This window comes from Uranotaenia lowii, chromosome 1, assembly GCF_029784155.1.
Source record: "Uranotaenia lowii strain MFRU-FL chromosome 1, ASM2978415v1, whole genome shotgun sequence".
Lineage (NCBI taxonomy): Eukaryota > Metazoa > Arthropoda > Insecta > Diptera > Culicidae > Uranotaenia > Uranotaenia lowii.
The window spans coordinates 112968450-112993020 of record NC_073691.1 but is presented as its reverse complement, the minus strand read 5'-3'; the positions used below and the strand labels follow the sequence as shown (position 1 = coordinate 112993020).

At 40.3% G+C, this 24571-nt stretch overlaps 1 protein-coding gene across 11 annotated transcripts in view; it reads left to right on the top strand.

The window, feature by feature from the left end:
• The window catches only part of LOC129738893 (serine-rich adhesin for platelets), a 160147-nt gene that overhangs the window by 113620 nt on the left and 21956 nt on the right, over nt 1-24571 (top strand). For 3 of the 11 annotated variants that reach the window (XM_055730220.1, XM_055730218.1, XM_055730217.1), the window contains one exon: nt 7401-7751. The exons of the other annotated variants lie outside the window; for them this stretch is intronic. In XM_055730220.1, coding sequence (XP_055586195.1) covers nt 7401-7603 — 203 coding nt within the window. In that variant the 3' untranslated portion in view covers nt 7604-7751. Of the gene's footprint in view, nt 1-7400; nt 7752-24571 lie in introns of those variants that run through there. 11 annotated transcript variants of the gene reach the window in all.

The following is a 24571-nucleotide window of genomic DNA, read 5'->3' as shown; positions in this document are numbered from 1 at the left end:
ACAGTGTACAGAGGCGAATGAATTTGCGGGTCATCAGTGCATATCGCACCGTTTCGTCGGAGGCTGCTTGCGTTGTAGCGGGAGTCATGCCCATCTCGGTTTTGTTGGTGGAGGACTCATATTGCTACGAAAATAGAGGCACGCAAAACGTGAGAACACGAGCCAGAGATAGCTCCATGGTCAACTGGCAGCAGCTGTGGGACAGCTCGGAAAGAGGAAGGTGGACCCATCGTTTGATCCCAAACATCAAAGAGTGGATGGAGAGAAAGCATGGCGAAGTGGATTTCTACATGACGCAATTCCTGACTGGTCATGGATGCTTCATGAAGTATCACCACAGGTTCGGACATGCGGCCTCGCCGGTCTGCCCAACATGCGGTGACGTGGACGAGACACCCGAACACGTGGTATTCTATTGTCCAAGATTTGAAGAGGAACGTGCCAACATATTCGCCGCCTGCGGACCAGAAACGACAGCGAACAACATGTTGCAGAAGATGTGTGATGACATCAACACATGGCAAGCAGTCAGTGATGGGCTCGCCCGGATAATGACTGTTTGCAAAGGAGTTGGAGACTGACGCAAATTGCGATTGACGTAGGATAACGCAGGTTAACTTTACTAAGCTTAAAGAGTCCGAAGCTATGAAATGAACTACGCAAAACAATCAGCGTAGCCGATGGGACCACAACGTGAAGATGATCTTGGGCGGTCAGGATGATATTTAATTTAAATATGAACTTCTTGGCGAGTGTTGCGAAAGTAGCGCTATGTGTGAATAAGACACCCCTACCAAAGTATTGCCTTAGGGTAGGTACCGGTTTGGGAAATTGTCTGACGCCCCAGGTGGAGTTTAGGGCATATGTATATACGGCACGGCACTCGACGTGCATTGGGAACAATTCGTAAAATTCCTTCTTCCAATTAACCACCTGGGCAACCAAAAAATAAAAAAAAAAATAAAAAAAAATTAAAACACACACAGACACACACACACACATACACACACACACACACACACACACACACACACACACACACACACACACACACACACACACACACACACACACACACACACACACACACACACACACACACACACACACACACACCGCAAACAGGCAGGATTACAGTTGCATCATGCACTATCGAATCAAGGATAATTTCGATTGTAGTTTCGTCAATCCTTCGGTATGGAGGGGCGGCCTGGAAATCTGGTCTTAACATCCAGTGTAACCAGCAGAAGCTGAACAGTGTACAGAGGCGAATGATGAATGCTCACTGCTGACTCATATTGCTACGAAAATAGAGGCACGCAAAACGTGAGAACACGAGCCAGAGATAGCTCCATGGCCAATTGGCAGCAGCTGTGGGACAGCTCAGAAAGAGGATGGTGGACTCATCGTTTGATCCCAAACATCAAAGAGTGGATGGAGAGAAAGCATGGCGAAGTGGATTTCTACATGACGCAATTCCTGACTGGTCATGGATGCTTCATGAAGTATCACCACTGGTTCGGACATGCGGCCTTGCCGGTCTGCCTAACATGCGGTCCCTGTTCGCAACCTGAAGGATTGCTCGATTCTGCAAAACTCACTACACCGTTTTTCGGACTGTTGCAGAACCTATGGATTGAAATTGAACGCCTCAAAATGCAGTATTATAGCGTTTTCTCGGAAGCTAACAAACATCATGTATGATTATCGCCTTGAAAACAGCTTGATTATCACTAGAAAGACCTCTGTAAAGGATCTTGGAGTCGAAATAGACAAAGAACTGAATTTCACGAAACATATAGAGCAGGTAGTGGCCAAAGCTAACTCTATGTTTGGAATGGTCAGTAGAGTCTGCCATGAGTTGAACGACCCCTACACAATCGTCTCAATTTATGTAGGTTTAGTTCGGACCACAATCGAGTACGCCAGTGTTGTTTGGCAACCCCACTACAATGGTCACGTAAACAGATTGGAAAGAGTTCAAAAGAAATTTCTCAAATACGCTCTGAGGAATCTTGGATGGCAAGATGAAATGCCGGATTACCGAGCCCTGTGCATACTGGTCGGATTGGATTCGCTAGAAAATCGCAGGAAGTCAATCGATGCATTATTTTTCAAGGATTTGACAAGTGGAAGATTTTATTCGCCGTACATGCTTTCGCAAATATCCCCCAACGAAGGACGCAGTAGTCTACGCAACGTACGGCCATTCCAGCTTTTAATTAGAATACAGAATTACGCGAGAAACGAACCAATGTACAGGATGATGGTACTTTACAATGCACACGTAGAAGAAATTAATCTTAATATGTCCAGAAACCAAATCAAAGATAGTATTAAGAAGTGTTTTACATAAAATTATGATCGATGTTAATTTTTAAGTTTAAATTCAGATAAAAGGCTTTAGCCTAGGATCATCATCAATAAATAAACAAACAGTTCGAAGCTGTGGAATGAACTACGCAAAACAATCAGCGTAGCCGACTGGACCGCAACGTGAAGATGATCTTGGGCGGTCAGGATGATATTTAATTTAAATATGAACTTCTTGGGGAGTGTTGCATTAGTAGCGCATATGCGTGAATTAGACACCCCCTACCGAAGTATTGCCTTAGGGCAGGTACAAGTTTGGGAAATTGTCTGAGGCCCCAGATGGAGTTTAGGGCATATGTATATACGGATGAGTATATAACGAGTTGACCCATTGTTCCCATGAAGAGACGGCACTCGACGTGCATTGTGACCAATTCGTAAAATTTCTTCTTCGAATTTACCATCTAGGTAAAAAAAAACCACACACACACACACACACACACACACACACACACGCACACACACACACACACACACACACACACACACACACACACACACACACACACACACACACACACACACACACACACACACACACACACACACACACACACACACACATACACACACATACACACACACACACACACACACACACACACACACACACACACACACACACACACACACACACACACACACACACACACACACACACATACACACACACACACACACACACACACACACACACACACACACACACACACACATACACACACACACACACACACACACACACACCAATTTGGACCACAATAAGTCCAAATATGTAGTCTGTCGCTTTATTTGAAATACCTTGTGTAGCAATGAATAAAATTTATGATCAAAAGCATTCTATACTCTGACTTTCTTTGTCTCGTCAGTTTTTTTTTCGCTATTTGTAATGAATGCCACTAAATTTTTGACCCTACAAAATTAAGGAAGTTTCAATTATAAGGAGTTTAGCAAAAGGCATTATTTTAACTCAATAAAAAACACACTTAAAAATAGTTTTCTATCCGCATAAGCGCTTAATGCATTGTAATTACTTTGATGACTATTTTCATATTTTTTGCAGAATTTTAAAATCAGTAGTTTTGCTAGAAAACTAATATTTAAAAAAATTTCCATACATTTCTGTAAAATTTCAACAACTATTTTTTGGATAGCCTACTAATACATATGCAAGCAATGGAGTAGTATTAGGATATATTGACAGTTCTACACAAACACTACCTTAGCAGGAGGCCTCAGCCCTAACCTCAAACCATGGGAGAACTGAATCGATTTTTGAGAGGGGCGCACGATAAACGCGATTTTCCGGTACTGATATCGGCAAATTCACCCTGTGGAAAAGCGATACACAGATGTCCTTGTTTCGATTTTTTGGGTGTTCAGGGGTGCCAAGTGCATCGAAAATGATTATAATTTTTAATTGCATTGTTATTGCAAAACCTTTCCATGAGTACTGAGAATTTGCAACTGTGTCGTGGATTTCTATTCGAATGTGAAATTAAACGCATCATTTATCTGAACGAAATAACAACTTACTGTATCGCACATTTAAACGATGTAGCGAATTATGTGGATTTGTTTAAAATCATCAGAGCATGTAGGCGATTATTTTCAAAGTCAACATATACGAGGCCCTCATTGATCTACTTGTTTGTAACAGTGAATGATTTTGCATTCGTTTAGAAGTTAGAAACTATTAATTTTTTTCTACCAAACAGTACATGTATTCACCTTGAAAATTAATTAACAAAAGATGGCTTAACTTCATCCATTTAGGGACGCCCCGTAATGAATTCAAACATTTATCTGTTTATAGTTAAAAAAAATTTAATCAATTAATACTTAAATAATTTAATTTGGTAACGCACCTAGCATCACTGGTAAGGCCGCCAGCAAATCAAAATTTGAGGTTGTGGCTGAGGCCTATATTTCGCCAATACCATCTTCCGTATATACCCTTATTAGGATATATTGACAGTTTTACACGAACACCACCTTAGCAGGAGGCCTCAGCCCTAACCTCAAACCATAGGAAAACAGAATCGATTTTTGAGAAGGGCGCATGATAAACGCGATTTTCCGGTATTAATATCGACAAATTCGCCCTGTGGAAAAGCGAAACAGATATGGGTCGATTCACGATGACGTATGTTCCCTTTTGTGGTGACAGTTCACACATCCTGTTTACAACATTTTACGAACGAGAAATAGGGTACGGCGAAATTTTTCGTGTAGCTGCACGGTCAAGAAATTTAACTCAAAACTCAGTTTGAGGATTGCAAAAAACCAAGTCCCATTTTGTGAACCAAATTTAGCGCATTTTTTTGGTATTTTAACGGTCATCTCCCCGGGAATGAACAGAAAGTTGAAAATTCTTAAAAATTTCGAAAAGGGGGTTTGTTTATTAAAATGTTTCAACATGTTTTTAAAACCCTTTTTTCAACAGATTTCTTCAGGACCAACCGAATATTCTGGGGCAGCGCTTCTACTTGAAACAAAAAATCCCATCTAATAGCCAAATGTGAAAGCTTCTAAAGAATTCGAATGTTCTTAATCGATTTTCTGGAAGTTTCTTGTGTTATTTTGACCGAAAGCTGAAAACAAATCAACATACTTGTACCACTGACCACACTGACATGACACTTAGAACAAAAATTCAACCATTTTCTGTCTAATTTTTAGTTGTCAGATTTTGCAGGTTCGCAATACCGACGGCAGGTAGCGAACCTGAAAAATTTGACAAAAAATGCCCTGTAGGAAAAATGGCTCTGTTTAGCCCGATTTTATCGTAGAAATTGGGTGTTTTATTTTTAAAGTTGGGTGGAATTTCCTAACTGGGATAGCATTTCTTCAAATCGATCGATGCGCACTCTGGAATCGACATTGCGTACTGTTGGAAAAATTATCCAGAAAACGAAATCGAAAACAATGCAAAAAACAAATAAATTGGAATAAATTGCACGAAAGCTTGTATACAACAAAATTGCATACTATATCATGGCACAAAACGTATTTTGTTTAATGAAAAATTCAATAAAATCAAGAATCCAAAAAGGTGAAATAACTTCCAACTTCTAAAATTTGTTTTTTCGTCTTGTAATCTCTCGGATACTTGAATTTTTGTCGAAATTTACATTAAGTACTTCAAACTTTATTTATTTCCCCCTTCGGGTTTTTTGGAAATTTCAAAGAGGGGGTGACAAAAGAAGAAATTGATATTTGTTCCAGCGTTATTGCCAAAACAAATTGAACAGGTAATTTGGATGGATGATACTCTTTTTTGTCATTTGAAACAAACATTGAAATCAGAAATCAATTGACCGTCCCAACCCCTGTGTATAAACTTCGACACGATCGTTCCATAAAAACACAAATATTGCCAAAAAATTAAACCACTTTCGGTGGTCTCTTTTACAAACTTTGATATCGGGAATCGATTGCTCTTCCCCTAAATCTCCCGTGTGCAAAATTTCAAACCAATCTATTGAATGATATCGTTGATATCGCAAAAAAAAAACAGTGAAAATTATTATTAATTCAACTTTTCATATGACTCATAGAAAGCTTTGAACAGAAAACCTACAAAAAAATTAATCATTGTAAAATTCTCTTATCTGCAAATTACTTCGGCGTATTGAAAAAAATTAATATTTTTTTGAAATTGTGAAAAATAAACCCTAGCATACATACATAGATGAAAAGTATGTTGAACTCTGAAGCGCATTTTTAATTTTCCGAGATCTTGGATGTGTGATTTGATTGTAATTTATGTTTTGATAACTAACAGTAACTGATAACAATTAACCTCCTGAAACAAATTAACATATGAAGGACCACGAAAATATCGAAACGTCAATATATCCAATCTCGGCAACAGTTGGACCAAATAACTAAAACTTTCCAGGGATCTTCAGAATTTCCCAAAATTTCAAATTTGGTATATTTTTGCAACTTAAATACCTACACTTGAAAAAAAAGAATTCCAATATATTTGAGATTAAATTTAAGCTACATTTCAAATGCATGTAACAACACTGGTTAAAGCTACAAATGGGCTAAAAAATGGTATTTCTAGCAGATCTTTTGGTGATGTACATAGGCGGTACTTTTAAAAACTTTTAAAGCTTTTTTACGATTTTTAATGTAGAACTTTGATACTAATTTTTTTTATAGCACATAATAAAAACTTCATATGCTAGTTTATGATTCCTGTTGAAAACCAACAGATATGTTTGCATTAAAAAAACTTTTCTCAAATATCTTGGAAAATAAAATTTTCAATAATCAACAAAATATCTTGTGTTGTTAAGTTGCAAAGCAATCAGGCAAAAACGAGACATCTCGTATTTGGTCCTCAATGTGTTATTGCACACAGTACAGAGCACTTCTGGATGTTTTTTTAAACGCTACACTGTGGAAAAAGCTTAATTAATCGCTGACCATACAAACAGCCTTTCCAAGCGCGATTCCCTATTTTTATTTCTTGTTTACACTTACCTACTTATTCAAATTCTCCATACGACCAGGCTGGTAAAATCCCGAGCCTCAACGCGGAAGGGAAGAAATTTGATCATTATTCTAGTTTTGTGTCCACATTTACATTATACATGATTGCATGTCGTTTTGGAATACAGAAATGTACTTTTAATACTACTACTAAGATGATAAAAAAAATTTGATGTGCTATTTTCTGATACTTATGTGGAGACTCCATTGCAAATTTTGGAAGTGATATTCAACAAGATAGCAACAATTTTGCTACGGTCTTTATGATACATTTCTGTATTCTCGTTCATAGTTTATAGTAAAGTCTCCTTTTGAACTTTTAACTAATTGACAACGTTAAGATTGTTTTTCGTTATCGTGTTTCAAGATTTTTTTCTAAGTTGTTTTTATTTGTTTAGTTCGTTATCGATTTTTGAACTCTTAAGTTATGTTCAAAATTTCGTGGAAACAGCTGATTGTTGCTTGTTTGTTTTTATCTTTTTTTTTTCTCTCTTTCTCTCTCTTTCTCTACATGATTGCAGTGGGGCTCCGCGTAACGTTATCGCATGTACCAAAATCCAGTAGGGATATTTCAAAAGCTGAATCTACCACCGATTCGAGAGCAACTATCTCTACTCCTACCACTATTACCAATTCTTCAACCTCTGCTACTAGTACTACTACAACACCACCAACATCACCACCACCAACTACAACTTCTACAAAAAAAAACATGATTGACTGAAAGTGCAAAAAACCGGACCCCTCATATTTCCCAGATCAAGGTTGTCTTCCTGGATGGAGAAGAGGAACAAACACTACATAACATATGTATCGAGAATTCTTTTATACTAAACAGCTTTACCAAATCTCTGCAATCACAGGGATACAACCTTATACAACCCGCGTGGAGAACATCTCTCAGATTTAAGCTTTTTTGGCCAGATTTAAGCTTTTTTTTTGTCAGATTTAAGCTTTTATCTCCAATGCTATCAAGGCAAAAAAGCTTAAATCTGATACAAAAAAGCTTAAAGGGTGTGTCACATCAAATCACATCACGGAAAAATCGCTGTAGAAATTCACCAGTAGACCTATCCTTTTGAAAATTTTAGAAAGTAAAATAAAAACTATTAAACAACTTTTGGCATTTTCTTTTTATTCATACTTCGAGCTCAAGCCCGTATGCTCGCATCTTCCTCTTTACCCCGTCCATAAGGTTCTGTACAACGTCAGGTTGTATTTTTTTTAAACAGAAATCCATTTTCTCTTGTAGTCCGCCTCCGATTTGATAACTTTTGGGTTCTTCCGGAGAGGCTGCTTCATAATCGCACAATATTTCTCTTTTGGGCGAAGCTCCGGCGTGTTGGGCGGGTTCTTTTCATTTGGAACGAAGGTGACTCCGTTGGCTTCGTACCACTCCAACACGTCCTTTGAATAGTGGCACGAAGCGAGATCGGGCCAGAAGATGGCAGAGCCCTCGTGCTGCTTCAATAGTGGTAGTAAGCGTATCTGTAGGAACTCCTTAAGGCCAGTCGTCACGAAGTGGGCGCTGCGCTTTCCACAAGAGCAGATCGCTTGCCACACCATGTACTTTTTGGTAAACTTGGATAATTTCTGCTTACGAATCTCCTCCGGAACGCTGAATTTGTCCTCTGCGGTGAAGAACAACAGGCCCGGCAGCTGACGGAAGTCCGCTTTGACGTAGGTTTCGTCGTTCATTACCAGGCAATGCGGATTCGTCAGCAACTATAACCTGACATTGTACAGAACCCTATGGACGGTGTAAAGAGGAAGGTGCGAGCATACGGGATTGGGCACGAAGTATGAATAAAAGAAAATGCCAAATGTATTTTAATAGTTTTTATTTTACTGTCTAAAATTTTCAAAAGGATCGGTCCACTGACTGGGTGAATTTATACAGCGTTTTTTCCGTGATGCAATTTGATGTGACACACACACTTTAAAACAAGATTCACTAATACTAAGCAAATAGATGTTGGTCACACGGTTTATTGAGTAATCGTATAAGGTTGCATCTCTGTGTCAGCAATATTTATCATATTATACAACGACAGTACGAGAAGACCTCTTCTGTATGATATGTTTTGATAACGAAATGAAATTTAAAGATACCTATACACCATATTTTGAGCCATCTTTTTTATGAACTATTTAGAAGCGCAAAGCTAAATACTAATAGACACTGCTTTTGAATTAAATTAACTAGTATTTGATAAAATAGCAAATATAGCAACTTCCAACTAAATTTGATCTATTCAATACTGATTTTAACTTTAACTCTGCGAGCTTCCAATTGTAGGTACCTACTCGGTTCAACCGGTAGAAAACTGTTTCCGGAATTTTTAATTCCTTTCTTGAAATAAAACGAATACTGTTTCTCCATTGTAATTCTGTCAAGTGTGACTTATGATATAGCTCAGTCGACAAAGCAAATGCTTCTGATCCGATGTCCGTGAGTTCGAGCCCGAGAGTAAACATAGAACACAGTTTTACCGGCATTTTTTTTTAAAAGTCCGTCAACTGCATAGATCATACGAATTTGCGAATGACACGAAGACGTTGAAATGACTATAATCGAAAAATAAACTGTAACTCTGAAAAGCAATCGTCATAAACTCCTCTATCTTCGACATGGTTGGCTTTCTTCTCGCAAATCCAGCAGTAGGGTAAAGCATGGATCACTACAAATCTGGACGCATTAACACTTTCGTCGCCACGCTCATTTTGGTAGTTTTGCTAGCCGGGCCCAAAGAAATTTTCAGAGAGAGAAAGCAAAGAGGGAGAACTCCCATATTTGAAACGTGTGGCGAAGCTGAGCGGTAAACTCAAGTAATAGAGCATCACCTGCTTTTTGATGTGACGGGGCCCCTCAGGAAATACACCCGTCTGCCAAATATGGGTGACGGGGCGACGAACGTGTTAAAACGGGTCTATCTCGGAGCTATGTAAACGAAATAAAAATGTTTTGTACTTGAAATGTAGGGTTTTTATTGCATTTTAAAGGAAAAATAATAAAAAAAATTATTCCGATGTTGTTTTGATGAATTTTCGAACTTTTGGTTGAGTATCACTCATTATAGTTTGAACACCCTATTCGCTGACCTCAGCGGCCATTTTGTTCCACAATCTCTTCATCTCTGTTGCTTCCCGAGTCGTCCTACCATTCTTCTTCATGTTCTGCTTGCCAATTGCCCAAAATTTTTCGATAGGGCGGAATTGAGGGCAGTTGGGTGGATTGATGTCCTTTTCGACAAAATCCACCCGTTGGCCAAATACCACTGTAGAACCTCCTAGCTGTAGTGGCAGCTTGCCAAATCTGGCGAAAACTTAACTAGTCCTTTGTGAGATCTAATGTACGAAAAAAAAGTTTTTCAGGCATTCCTCCTTGTAAATTTCGGAGTCCATGGTCTTGTTTTTCACAAAAACCGGAATTTTTCGTCCGCAGCTGCAAATACCTTGCCAGATCAAACATTTTCTTGCACACTTATCAGCGAATTTGAAGTTGCCGGGGACATCACCATGACCAGTGCAGTGCACCACTGCAGTGGCTTTACATAATTTTTGGTCAGAAAGCTGCCCAAAATCCATCTTCACGTACGTTTCGTCATCCATGAGGATGCATCCGTCAAACTTCGTTGGAATCTTCTTGTATAACTTGCGGGCACGTCCTTTGGCTACTAAATTCTGCTTCAATGTCCGGTTTGGTTGCTTACTGGTCCGATAGGATCGTATTCCTTCGCGAATTCTGCTGACGGTGCACCGGTCGGCGTTGAATTTCTTGGCAATGTCATAGTCCGACTACCCTGTGTTTTCCTTGATCGTTCTCAACACCTTCAAATGCAGTTTCTGATCCTCAATTCCACTATGACGCTATGACGGTATGAACCTGCCGATCTATAGTACGCATCTCACGGAAACGTTTGAGAACGCTACACACGGTTAATTTGACAATTTTCAACGATTTCGCGATTTTTGAACCCGACATCGTCGGGTTTTTGACGTGGGTGTTCAAAATTTATTTTCATCTCGCGGCTTCCATCACGTGTTACTTTTTTGAAACAAAACGAATCGTAATGAAATTTTCAGCACTGGTAGAAGAAACATCCCTTTACAAAGTGCTGCCAAAACATTCCAGATCCGACAACTAGGAGCACTATGGTAAAATAAATAGTGCGTCCAGATTTGTAGTGATCCAAGCTTTATTGTGCGAAACGCGTTTTTATCAGTGTGGTGTACCAAATGAAAACACGAGCGTTGTTTACTACAACTAGTGACTGCTTTATTTGAACGATGAGAATAGACTGACTAATGGTTTGTTTGTTTTGTTTTGTTGTTTTATTTGGGATTTTAAGCCTCCAGGGTTTATTCATCCCATTCGGTGTGGCTATCTAAATTCGTGGGAACAGTTTGCTGTGTTTTAGGAAAGCCAATAACTTTTCCTCTTCAATCGGACAATTTGACAGGATTTCTCGGAGATTATTTGAAAGCTGGAAGTGTTGTCTATCTGGCAAATAGGTGATGCAGTTGCATAAGATGTGCTTGACGGTGATTGTGCTATTGCATGCGGGGCATTCAGGGGGGTCGGTTCGGTCGAGAAGAAAATCATGGGTCATTCGGGTATGGCCAATCCTACTGACTAATGGGAAACGGGATGCTTTATTTATACTCTCTTATACTGGTGCCGCTCTCTCTCGATTATGCCATTTTACTCTTCGTCGCCTCGGTCGGTCTCACGGGTTGCTATGTTATAAGACAATACACTGCAACTACTCCCTCTCCTAGTTCCGAGGCGGTTTCACCACTCGATTGTATCTCGTAACATAGGTTCCATCCGGTTGATGACGACCAACGCTTGACGGAACCGGAAGGGCTTCAGATGATGGTTCTTCTTCCGGTAGGCTCTCCAATGGATCTTCGTAGATTGAGTCATCAATCGGCTCAGGACCAGGGGTGGCTCCGTCAGCTTTTTTACCATCAAAATCGTCGTAGGGGTACTTCATTATTTGGTGGCTGCGACGTTTGACAGTTCCCATCTCTTGAGTGTGGCATTCGTAGAGCACAGAGCCTAGCCTAGCCACGATGCGACCACGAATCAAGGACTTCTTGTTGGGTTGACGGTAGTCCCGGACGTAGACCGTTTCGTTGATGTTGAAGCTGACATCCTTCTTGGTACGGTTTTGGTATTCGACAGTTTCTTTCTGCCGGATTGTAGACCTGGACTTCAAGTTGTCGAATCTGATGCGCATTTCCCTTCCAAACATTCGCTTGAAAGGACTTTCCCCAGTCGACGTGTGTGTTGTGGCTCGGTACATCTCCAGGAATGAATGTAGTTGGACACTTATCGGCTTCTTTGCAAACGAGGGGTCACTCGCCAGCTTCTTCAGTGCCGCCTTGACCGTCTTGACCGCGTTCTCGGCTGCTCCATTCGAACACGGGCTATACGGTGCTGTCGTCAGATGCTTAATGCCACGGGAAGAACAGAATGCCTGGAATTCTTCCGATGTAAAGGCAGTGCCGTTATCCGACACCAGAGTGCTGATCAGACCGAATCGGGAATATATTCGGCCAACTTTTCCGACGTCTCCTTGGAAGTTAATGTTCGAACGGGGTAAACTTCCAACCACTTGCTTTAGCTATCCACCAGGACTAAAAATTGGCACCTTGGAACGAAAAGTGATCGACATGAACTCGATCACCCGGGGCAGATGTCAACCGCCACGGTGAAATTGGATCACTCCTCTCCGGCCGCAGTTGGAGACAAAATTCGCATTTCTTCCCGATGTCCTCGATTTCCTTGTCTAATGATGGCCACCAGAAATATGACCGTGCTAGGGACTTCATCTTGACGATCCCCATGTGTACGACATGGAGTTCACTCAGCAACGGTTTCCGAAGCTTCGCCGGGATGACGATGCGGAAACCCCAGAGAAGGACGCCTTCCTCCACGCTTAGTTCGTCTCGTTGCTGGAACAGCTTCTTGATTTCGCCGTCCTCAAGGTTTTGAGGCCAGCCCGATTTCAGATACTCCACGACTCGACTAATGACCTTGTCCCTTCGGCTTTCGATTATGATCTGCTTCCGCTCCACCAATGAGCGGGTTTCGACTTCGATGAAGTTGAGAAAACTGATGGCTTCTTCCTCGTCGACCTTCTCGTCTTGGTTACCTGTGCATGGAAATCGAGAAAGAAAATCTGCTACGACGTTGGATGTACCTTTGATGTGTTGGATCTCGAAATCGAAGTTGGACAGATAGACTGCCCATCTCTGCAAACGCCCTGCTGCGGTTTCCGGTATGCCTTTTTCCGAAAACAGACCGGTCAGTGGTTTGTGATCTGTCATCAGGATGAAACGACGCCCAGAGAGATAGCTGCTGAATCTCTGGACACCGTAGTAAATCGCCAGCGCCTCCCGATCGATGACCGAATAGTTGGACTCGTGCTTCTTAAAAACTCGGGAAGCAAAAGAAACTGGTCGCTCCTTGCCGTCTGGGAAGACGTGTACGATCACTGCTCCAATGCCTTCCTTCGACGCATCACTGTAGAGTTTAATCGGCAGATTACGGTCATAATGGGCCAGGACCGTGTCATCCGCCAAAAGCTGCTTCGCCGCTTTGAATGCCTCCTGGCACTCCTTGGACCAACGGAACTTCACCTCTTCTTGCAGCAACCGGTACAAAGGCTTCAGATGTTGTGCCAAACTGGGACAAAACTTGGCATAATAGTTGACCAGTCCCACAAAGGCACGAACCTCCTTGACGTCTTTTGGAACTCCCAACTGGATTATTGATTTCACTTTTTCAGGATCTTTATGTAGACCATCACTGTCGATGTAATGTCCAAGATAACTCACACCACTTTTGAAAAACTCGCACTTGGTCTTATTAAGCACAAAACCTGTTTCTTTTAACTTACTAAGCACTTGTTCCAGGTTCTCTAAATGTTCTTTCACTGTTCGTCCAGTTACCAGCACGTCATCCAGGTAAATTATCGTTCCTCGACAACCTTGCAGGACTCGTTCTAGGGTTGCTTGAAACACTGCACACGCCGTTTTGGTCCCAAACGGCAATCGATTCACGTAGTACACACCACGGTGAGTACTCCACGCCAACAGATGCCTTGCTTCTTCATCCACTTCCAGTTGGTTGTAGGCATTCTTCAGGTCCAGCTTGGAAAAATGCTTACCACCTTGTAGCGCTGCGAAAATGTCGTCAATTATCGGGAAAGGGTGGTGGTCGTCCTTCAACCACGGGTTAACGGTCAGCCGATAATCTGCACACAAACGTATCGATGAATCCTTCTTCAAAACTGGGACGAGGGGGGTGCCCCATTCTGCTTCGGTTGATGGCACCTTGGAGATAATGCCGATGTTCTCCAATCGATCCAGTTCGTCTTCGACCTTCTCCTTGAAAGCCAACGGTACCCTGCGCGGCTTGAAAAACTTGGGGACAGCTCCATCCTTCAATGGTAGGTGAACTTTGCCGTATCGATAACAGCCTAATTCACCCTCGAAAACTTCTTGGTACTTGGTCAGCAGCACGTTCAACGGAGCTGTAAACTCTTTCATGCTCTCCGTCAAATGGCAAAAGTTGATCCTCAGTCCCCAACGCTGCATCGTCTGACGCCCTAGCAGTGGTTGCCGGTCACCCTCGAAGACGAAAATTTCCTCCCTGGACTTGTGGCCTTCGAATTTCATCTCCACCTCCAACTTTCCTGTTGCTTGGAAACAGGACCCATTGTAACAGACGAACTGCTCCTTTCCGCCATTCTCAAGATGCACTGATTTGAAATATTGACTGTACAGCGCATTTGAGATGGCATTAACCGGACTCCCAGTGTCCAGTTCGAACTCGACCAAATGTCCGCCCACACGGACAGGAATAACCACGGGAGGGGGCGCATCCAACTTGTTCAGCGCCAAATGGTGAACTTTCGGTTTCCGGTCCTCTTTCGTTGCATCTTTCCTATTCGGGCAAACTTTGGCTAGATGCCCCTTCTTGTCGCACACCTTACACACATAGGACTTGTACTGGCACTTTCGGAAATTATGATCCCCCTTTCCGCACGCATAACAACGGAAATTGGGGCTCGCCGGTTTCTTCAGCTTGTTTCCTTGGTCTGATTGGAACTTGTTAACCTCCAAGGACTCCCGCTGGCGCAACGTTGACTCCTTTTTCATCGCCACCTTAACCAGGGCTTCCAAATTTGAGTCAGGATCCTCCTCGCACACTCGTTCATATACTGGGCCACGTTTCAGACCCACCACAAAAATGTTTTTGAGAAAAACCGGAAGGTCGTTCCCAAATTCGCAGTCAGCGGCCAACTTCTTGAGACGCTTCGACCACTCTATCACCGTTTCGCCGTCGCCTTGACGCGCTTCGATGAATCTCGTCCGCTCGTGGAAAGTCACCAACGTTGGGGTAAATCGTTGGCGCATCAACGAACAAAGTTCGTCGAACTGCTTTGTTTCCGGCTTGTCCGGAAAACACAGGTTCCGAATCGTCTGGTAAACCTCCATCGACACCGCTGTGAGCAAAAATGCCGAGCGGCGCTCGTCTGCTTCCTCCTCGACTCCATAGGCCACGAAGAATCTCCTTAGCCGTTCCTCGTATAGGGACCATGAATCGCCAATATTAAACTCTGGAGGCTTGACGTTCATTTCGAAATCCCTTTCGTCGCCAATTTGTGGTGTACCAAATGAAAACACGAGCGTTGTTTACTACAACTAGTGACTGCTTTATTTGAACGATGAGAATAGACTGACTAATTGGGAAACGGGATGCTTTATTTATACTCTCTTATACTGGTGCCGCTCTCTCTCGATTATGCCATTTTACTCTTCGTCGCCTCGGTCGGTCTCACGGGTTGCTATGTTATAAGACAATACACTGCAATCAGTTTCGTTTACGAGAGTTCTATCACTCCAGGCAAGAACACAACAAAAGGTGACAAAGCCAACAACAGCAATCTCGTTAGGGAGGGACAAATAAAAAAAAAGCTCAGATGATCTCTTACTGCTCCCCTTCACTTATCAGGATATTCATACGCTCTTGCACTGACCGTGGTGTGTTCTACTTTCTAAAATTATATAGGGATCGATCACCATATATTTTTGAAGATGAACATTTCAAATTTCAACTACATTAATGAAATGAAAAAGCAGTATTGTATGGTATTAAGGTAAAAGTTGAAGGCTAATGTTTTTATTCGCTTCAACTATTTGCTGAAATGGTTTGCAAATAGAGGGTGGCTCCAGAGACTTTTGTTCTGTGGAATATAAAACACTATAGTTTACAGCATTTTTTAACGAAGTAAACTGACGTTCATTTTTTATGTGAAATCGGGCGCAGAATCCGAAAAGCAAATTTAAAAAAATCTCAGTATAACAGTTTTTGAGTTATGCTCCGAATATTAAAGTTTTGAAAAAGAAAAAAAGGTACTTACACCACTGACCACACTGACATGACACTTAGAACAAAAATTCAACCATTTTCTGTCTAATTTTTTGTTGTCAGATTTTGCAGGTTCGCAATACCGACGACAGGTGGCGAACCTGAAAAATTTGACAAAAAATGCCCTGTAGGAAAAATGGTCATGTTTAGCCCGATTTTATCGTAGAAATTGCGTGTTTTATTTTTCAAGTTGGTTGGCATTTCCTAACTGGGATAGCATTTCTTCAAATCGATCGATGCGCACTCTGGATTCGACATTGCGTACTGTTGGAAAAATTATCCAGAAAACGAAATCGAGTGTCCAGTCAGTATGGTCAGTGCTTACACTTAGATTGAAATATCTCGGACTATATAACATGAACTTAAAATCTACTTTTTGCATGTTGGAGCTGAATAAATTCAAAACCGATCATGTTAACTTCAATTTTACGTACCTATGAGTAAAATTATTATTAATATTAGTGAATTTATGATTGAAAAAAATAAAAAATCTTATAATTCCATACAAGCTTGAAGCTCAAGTGAACTTCTGGTAAGTCAAAAATCAATTTTAACTTAGGGCGGATGATATTTATCGCGTTCATTTCTTCCTATACTATGATTAGTAACTCTAATTTACACTGTGGTTCTTTAAATGATTTAAAAATGCAAAAAATACTGTTACGTTAAGTAACCATAACTCCTACATTTTTCAACCGATTATGAAAAATAAGCACTTGGAATCTTGGTTTTAACTGACATTAAAGGTCCATAGATTTTTTTTTATTTTCAATTGTTACCATCGAGTCAAAACCTTCGATAAATCAAACTTTTCTCTGAAAAAAATCTGTTTCTATTGGTTTTCGATCATTAATTCACTAATATTAATAATAATCCTCAGCAGGTGTGAGTTCATGAACCCATTGGTGATCGTAAACTTTGAAAGGCTTCTTGAGGTAAATCTTCAAACCAGATTTATGTCTATATACCATATTGTCATGGGAGGTAAACCCTTCTTCGTACTTCTCCAACTCGTGTTTGCAGCCCTGAATACGATAATTCTTCTGTCCAGTTTGGTTTGCCTACGAGACAGGAAATCCGTGGAATCCCGGACACGCACCGTCCACTTTTGATCGCAGAAATTTTCTAAGCTAAATATAGACACACCGATGCCGGAAAAATAGGCTTTACCAATGGGTTACTAATAAAGGAATCATTGGGATTTGGAGTGTTCAATGAAATATCAAGCGCCTCCTATAGCTCTGTGTATTTACATCGCAGAGATAGCTGCTATTCATTGGGCCTTGGATAGTATTGCCACATCACCTGTTGACCACTACTTTATTATAACTGATAGTTTCAGCGCGGTTGAAACGATCAGTAAACCTCACGCAGTACTCCCTCAAAAAGATACGAGATATATAGACTTCATCAAGACGTTGCTTTTTCATCACCTTTGTCTGGATCCCCTTACATGGCTCTATATTAGGCAATAAGAGGGCAAATTTCCTGCATAGGAGGATACGATGGAAGGCAACATTTACCAGCGTGAAATCGTCTTCAACGAATTCTACTCCTTGGCTCGGAGAAACACTTTTGTCGACTGGCAGCGCAGATCGGACGAGGATGAGTTGAGTCGGTGGCTCCACTCGATTATCCCAAGGGTAAACCTTAAGCCCTGGTTTAAAACATTGGACCTGAGTCAAGATTTTATTCGTGTACTTCACCGTCTGATGCCCAATCATTATTCCTCGAATGCGGTACTTCTATAGTATAAATATTGCTTGCTTGCTAAATATTGCCCCGTAAGTTGGGTGGAATTTTAGCTGCATCCCACTTGCACTGATGCAAAACCATCACTCAAATTTGGCAGTGCTTCCATCGCCTATTGTTTGGCTGGGGAGAATTTAATAGACTCCCTTCGGACCCGAGGAAAATCACCCTGCACCCCAGTAATTGACATTGATTACATGTTCGAAGTATCTTAATCCGGGGTAAGATTGATCACTTTTTTCAATATTTTTCTATTTTTTTCTGTTAAGAGGAATGTGGCATGTTTCATATTTTTAAAACCAGTACTGGACTTCTATGAACGTAAAACAAAGTTGCAGAAGTTAATTAGAATACCATCAAGTCACCATATACCGCCCAAAATCACCCTTTTGTGTGTATTTTGAAAAAAAAAAAACTGGGATGTTTTTTTTTCAAAAATAAAACCTGTGTTCTGTGTCGGCATCATTGTTCGACCATTTCTCTGCATTCCACTAATTTTTTTATTGAAAGTAGAGCAGTTTTGAGATGCATTGGAAAAGAAAGCAAAAGATGCATTGGAAAAAAAATCTACCGTCGTTTTTTTATTACATATGTATGTTTGAAATTGAAAAACCACTTAACTGGGCGGTAGATGGTGACATGATGGTACTTTAAATTTGATTAAAAAATCATTGAAACAATCCTCACATTCGAAACAACCAGTTAGGAAAAGAAACGGCGATTAAAAATGAAAAAAAAAGAGTTTATTCACAAAAAACTAAATTTTTGTCTTCAAACCCTACCTGGGCTAAGTGTGGACGGCTTTATACAGGCTTGATATTTTTATATTTTTTTCATTTTTCTGTCCTTCATCCTTTACAATTTAGCTATATTTAGCATTCGGATCATGAAAGTTCGGTTGTTCTGGAATAAGTATATATTTTCGATAAAATCGGATCTCGTGTGTTGAAACATAAATTACACACAATAATCATTGAAAGATGCTTAATAATAGCGCCATGAACTTTTTTCAAAATTTTGGACGGTTCGAGCAATAAAGTAACGTATTTAACCAAGAAAACACAAATTTGTTGAAAATTTCCTGAGAAATCAAAGGGAAAATCTACCGTTCTCACTTACCCCATAAAGCGGGGTAAGTGTATAACTATGCTCTGCTGGAATGTTATTCTAGTTTTATGCTTAATGGGAACTCAGGGTCGCTAACTCATTTCAGACTGACTCTACTTGTCGTAAATGCACTCAGGTGCGTGGGAGTACTGGTGACAAAAGTTCTACCTGTCAAATCCCGTAACGCCTATCTGAGGGATAGGAAAACGAAATCTCCCAAGTCAGGGGTCAATCTCAAAGGCCGACTTCCTTCCTCTTTTCCGTCAGAAACGCGAGGTCGAGGCCTGAACTCTCCTTTCGAGAACGATACTTGCGACACGACAAAAATTGTGGGAGTTAATAATCTTTAATCATGAAAAAGGTGTGCGTTTAACAGTATTAATTAGGGTGATTTTATTGTAATTACAATTAGTTATTTAGCATATGCAATTCAATTCTAACGACCGTTTTAAGTTGTACTCACTCATTTGGTAGCTTTCTAGTGACTACTTGATGTGGTTTATCCGTGTGCACCCGGATAACCTATTTTGAGGTTAGGTTTCGAATGGTTGGCGAATAGTGTGCCTGATGGTGACACAAATCAGGCCAGCAATGGTAATGTTTGCCGGCCTTTCCGCTTCAGGTTCGATCCGTCGGGTTGCCGATACTTTGACCAATCAGCTCCGAAGTTACGACAGTTGACGATCGTTCGTAACTTACGGTGTCGTCGCAGATGACCCTTTGCTGGATATCGTGATCACCTTCGATTCATCCGACCTGATCAAAACCGTCTCGGATAAGCAATTGATTTTGGTGTGAATTGCTATGCCTTCTTCTCTGCTGGAGTTGTAGTGTTGTCCGAACTAGCAAGAGTATACAAAAAAGGTCCTCTAGGACCTTTTTTCAGCTTTTTGATCTTCCACAAACTTTCGGTAAGCACTATTTTTGGTAAGTACTATTATATGTGTATATACTCTTACTATTTACAAGATACATTTAAATAACGCCTGTATCTTGCCGGTCTAATTGATTGAATCGACCCTTTTTAATTACAACGGACACGACGCGCACTACTTGCTTCCTTGAGTCTCCGAACAGAAAAAAGAGGAAGTTTAACGCGGAACAATCGAAGTTAAAGAGCAGGAGATGAGGCGAAGAGAGAAAATCAAAATTTACATTATATTACATTATTCGCCTGCTTTAGCTCTGCCGATCGCGCTCACTGAGGCGTACGAGACTTGAACAGTACTAATTTACATAGTTAAGACTCAAACCACCTCCTAAGCGTTTGCTGCCCGCAAACACCACCCTGAAATGTATTTTCGACTATTCGAACTTCAATTGAGTGCTCAATCAATATGCACACTCAATTGATGTTGTAATGAGATCCCATCATCATTGATTTTTCTGTACTAACTTGGGCAGAAGGCCCAAAACTATATTTGGAACTTTTGGTTACAAGTGAAGACACCAGCAGTCCATAACAATTTACGTGATAACTTTACTCGCTTTGCTTCTTTCAAGCTCATCTCTTCAGCGTTTGTAAAAAACATGTTCTGCATCACATTGAACGTAATTTTATCAAAAATGATCCACTGCTGATTTTTTAATGATTTTTTCAAGTTGAACTATACGAAAAAACTGTCCTCACTTACCCCGGTGTACCTTAATCGAAAAAAGAACAATGATGCTGCATACATTCAGGGGCAAAAATAATAACAATTGCTAAATAGTTTTAGCTCCAAAATACCTTCACACATTCTTCTAGGCCCTCCCACTATTTTTATTTTCATTTTTTCTTCAAAATTAACCATTTGATAGGGTTCCTATCCATTTTTAAAAATATATCATTTAATGACTATAAAAATAGCACTTCACATATCTTCCACATTCAAAAACCCGTTTGCTTCTAAATGTTTTAGTATCATCAGGAGAGATATTCGTTTGCGAGCCTTGGAAAAATAGATATTTTCAAATTTTGAAATTACATTTTTATTAACAGAAAAAAAATCAAATACAAACCAAATTTAGCCTATTTGATAATCAATTATATGGCTTTTAAACGTAGAAAACAGTTTTCAAAAATTCGAACTATAGACTGAGTTATTGATGATAATGTGGAAAAATTATTGTTAGTCAAAGTTACCCCGGTGATCAAAGTTACCCCGTTTTATGGTATACCTTTTCCTAAAAGCTATTGATTTTCATCTATAATCCTCTTTTTTTTTATTTTTCCCTATCTATTTCCTGTTCTTTTCAAAAGGTGATGATCTAGCCTAAACAATTTGGTATCGATTTTTGTAAAGAGCGAATGCGCTAACATCGCCGTTTCGAGAAAATCGCGTTTATAGTTTTACAGCTCCATATTTTGTTTTCTCAATAACTCGAACACAAATCATCCATCATACATGTGAGTAGGATCAACATCAAGACGAGGGTGCCACATGGCAATTGTTAACTGGACTAGTACCATGCTGATAGATAGAACCATTTATGCAAGTTTGGGAGGACTCACGATCAGTGCCACTCCAACTAAGGGATGTCCCCAAGGTGGGGTTCTATCACCGTTGTTGTGGTCATTGATCGTGGACGACCTCCTAAACAAACTTGTATCTATGGGTTTCGAAGTTATTGGCTTTGCAGACGACGTAGTAATAATAGTTCGGGGAAAATATGAGAATGTGTTGTCAAACAGAATGCAATCTGCACTTAATTACGCACTATTCTGGTGCAGGGAAGAGGGACTGAACATTAACCCTTCCAAAACTACTGTGATAGCATTCACTATGAGACGAAAAATTGCATTAAAACCTCTAACACTAGATGGGGAAGTGCTAAACTTCGAATCGCAGGTGAAATATCTAGGAATCATACTAGACTCAAAGCTATCATGGAACCCACAGATAGAGCATGTAATCGCTAAGGCTACAACAGCTCTATGGGTTTGCCTCAAAGGAGTAGGGAAAAAATGGGGACTAAGGCCGAAAATCATCCATTGGATATTTACAGCTATAATAAGACCCAAAATCTCCTATGCCTCCTTAGTATGGTGGATCAAAACTGTGCAAGCTACGGCCCGGAAGAAATTAGCGAAGCTTCAAAGAATAGCAACGCTATCTATAACTGGCGCTATGCGAACCACATCAAGCGAGGCTCTGAATGCACTACTAAATATTCTGCCACTACATCAATTTATTGAGTTAGAGGCAGAACGTAGTGCCTTGAGACTCTCAAAAATCAAAACTCTCTATGAGGGGGATCTTACAGGACATCTAAAAATCCTGAATAAATTTAAAATAAACTCACTTATTGTAAGGAATGATGACTGGATGGAGCCCGTTTTCAACCTAGACATACCATACAATTTAACTATCAACGATAGGGACGTGTGGGAGTCAGGTGGTCCTAAGGTTCCTCCCGGATCGATTAAATTCTTTACTGATGGGTCAAAAATGGATAACAGAACTGGGGCAGGGGTGTTCGGACCTAGACTCAGGATCTCAATTCCTATGGGAAACTGGCCAACAGTATTCCAAGCAGAAGTTCAAGCAATTCTAGAATGCACTTTAGCCTGTTTGAAAAGAGGATACAGGTACACAAGTATCTATATATTCTCTGACAGCCAGGCCGCTCTCCGAGCACTAAGTACGTTCACATGTTACTCCAAGCTAGTATGGGAGTGTATTGTTGCACTAAGAAACCTGGCCATACGGAACAGAGTATTTTTATTCTGGGTTCCAGGCCACTGCGGTATCCTAGGGAACGAAGAAGCAGACCAGCTAGCTAGGGAAGGATCTCAGGGCCTGTTAATTGGACCAGAACCCTTCTGCGGAGTATCGAGGAGTGCCTTGAATATGGAACTCAAGAACTGGGAAAGCACCACTATTGTCTCCAACTGGAGAACAGCAGAGGGAGCAGCTCAGGCGAAAAGATTCATTGAACCAAGCGCACGACTCTCCAAAAACATGTTGAACTTAAGTAAGCACGAGTTAAGTACTTACACAGGTCTCTTGACCGGACATTGTCCAACAAAACAACATCTCAAACGGATAAACATTATTCAAAACGACGACTGTCGGTTCTGCGGGTTCGAAAGAGAAACTGCAGAACATCTTCTATGCAACTGCTGCGCCCTCCTTAATAGGAGAGAGCGTGCTCTTGGGGCAAAGTTAATAAGCGCACAAGACATATGGTGGCATATCAGCCCTAAGAAGGTTATATCATACATCTTTGATATCATACCCGATTGGGATAAAATGCTTAGTCAGCAATCAACTGTCACTTTAACCCATAGTGCAGGTGAGCCTGATAGCATATAGTAACGCGGGGTAATTACCACAATAGATCAACTACTGGTCGCAGTGGGCTCTCCCCTACAAGGAAAAAAAAAAAAAAAAAAAGGCTCAACATCTAGGTCTTCGAACGTACTTTTCCGGCCAGCTGATAACTCGATTTGTTTACATTTGGCGCACACGTCCTTTTGAAAAATCGATACCGAATTGTAAAAATACAAAACGAGTTTGGCTCCTTAAAGCCTCAAGGTATGAGCCGTTTCAAACAAAGAAATTACAAAAAAAAAAACTGTTGCTCGTACACAAAATTGAATTTAAGTACAAATACTTTATTTCCAAAATTTCGTATTTGGAGCATAACACAAGAAATATTCTTCTGTTATTTTTTTAAATTTTATTTTCGAATTCAGCGCCGGATTTTACATTAGATACAACAAAGATCACGATTTTTTTTTTAAATTTTGTAAACTAATGTTATCAGTCACAAAAACAATTCTGTCAATAAGAACTAAAAACTTTTTTTCAAAAAAAGATTTTCTCAAAATCTAGTTCAAATTCAGCTGAAGCTTGTACCACTTAGAGCATCTGTATCCATGGTCCATTATTGAGTCTAATTCATACAAGAATTGAACCAATGAAATTAGATCCAATACAGTGAAAAAATTGGCAACACCACTCGTGTTCCATACAATTACAATGTAGGGAAAATCAATCATTTTCACTGAGCCATGCTTAACCAACCTGTATACATATCTCAGGTGGCGTTAGAAATCCCGTGCTAAGTGTTAGTAAAAGTATCTTTTGTAAACATTATAACCATGACAATTCGTGACGTCAGTCGCATTTTCAAACAAACAACCAACAGCGAAAACTAGAGAACAAAATCATTGCCAACTGCTGTTTACGATTCTCGCCTAGGATACATAAACATCCTGGCAAGCGACGTAGCACGGTGTGTTTATGGAAGATGTTTAAAAGAAAAAATACAGTAACTCTAATTTTTCCAGAAATGGAAAATTAAGGCTTTTCTGAATCATTGTCAGGCAAAATTAAAATATTTGGTAAGTCCCCATACGTTTTGTTTTTTTTTTTAAAGATTTAAAGTCCATATTTA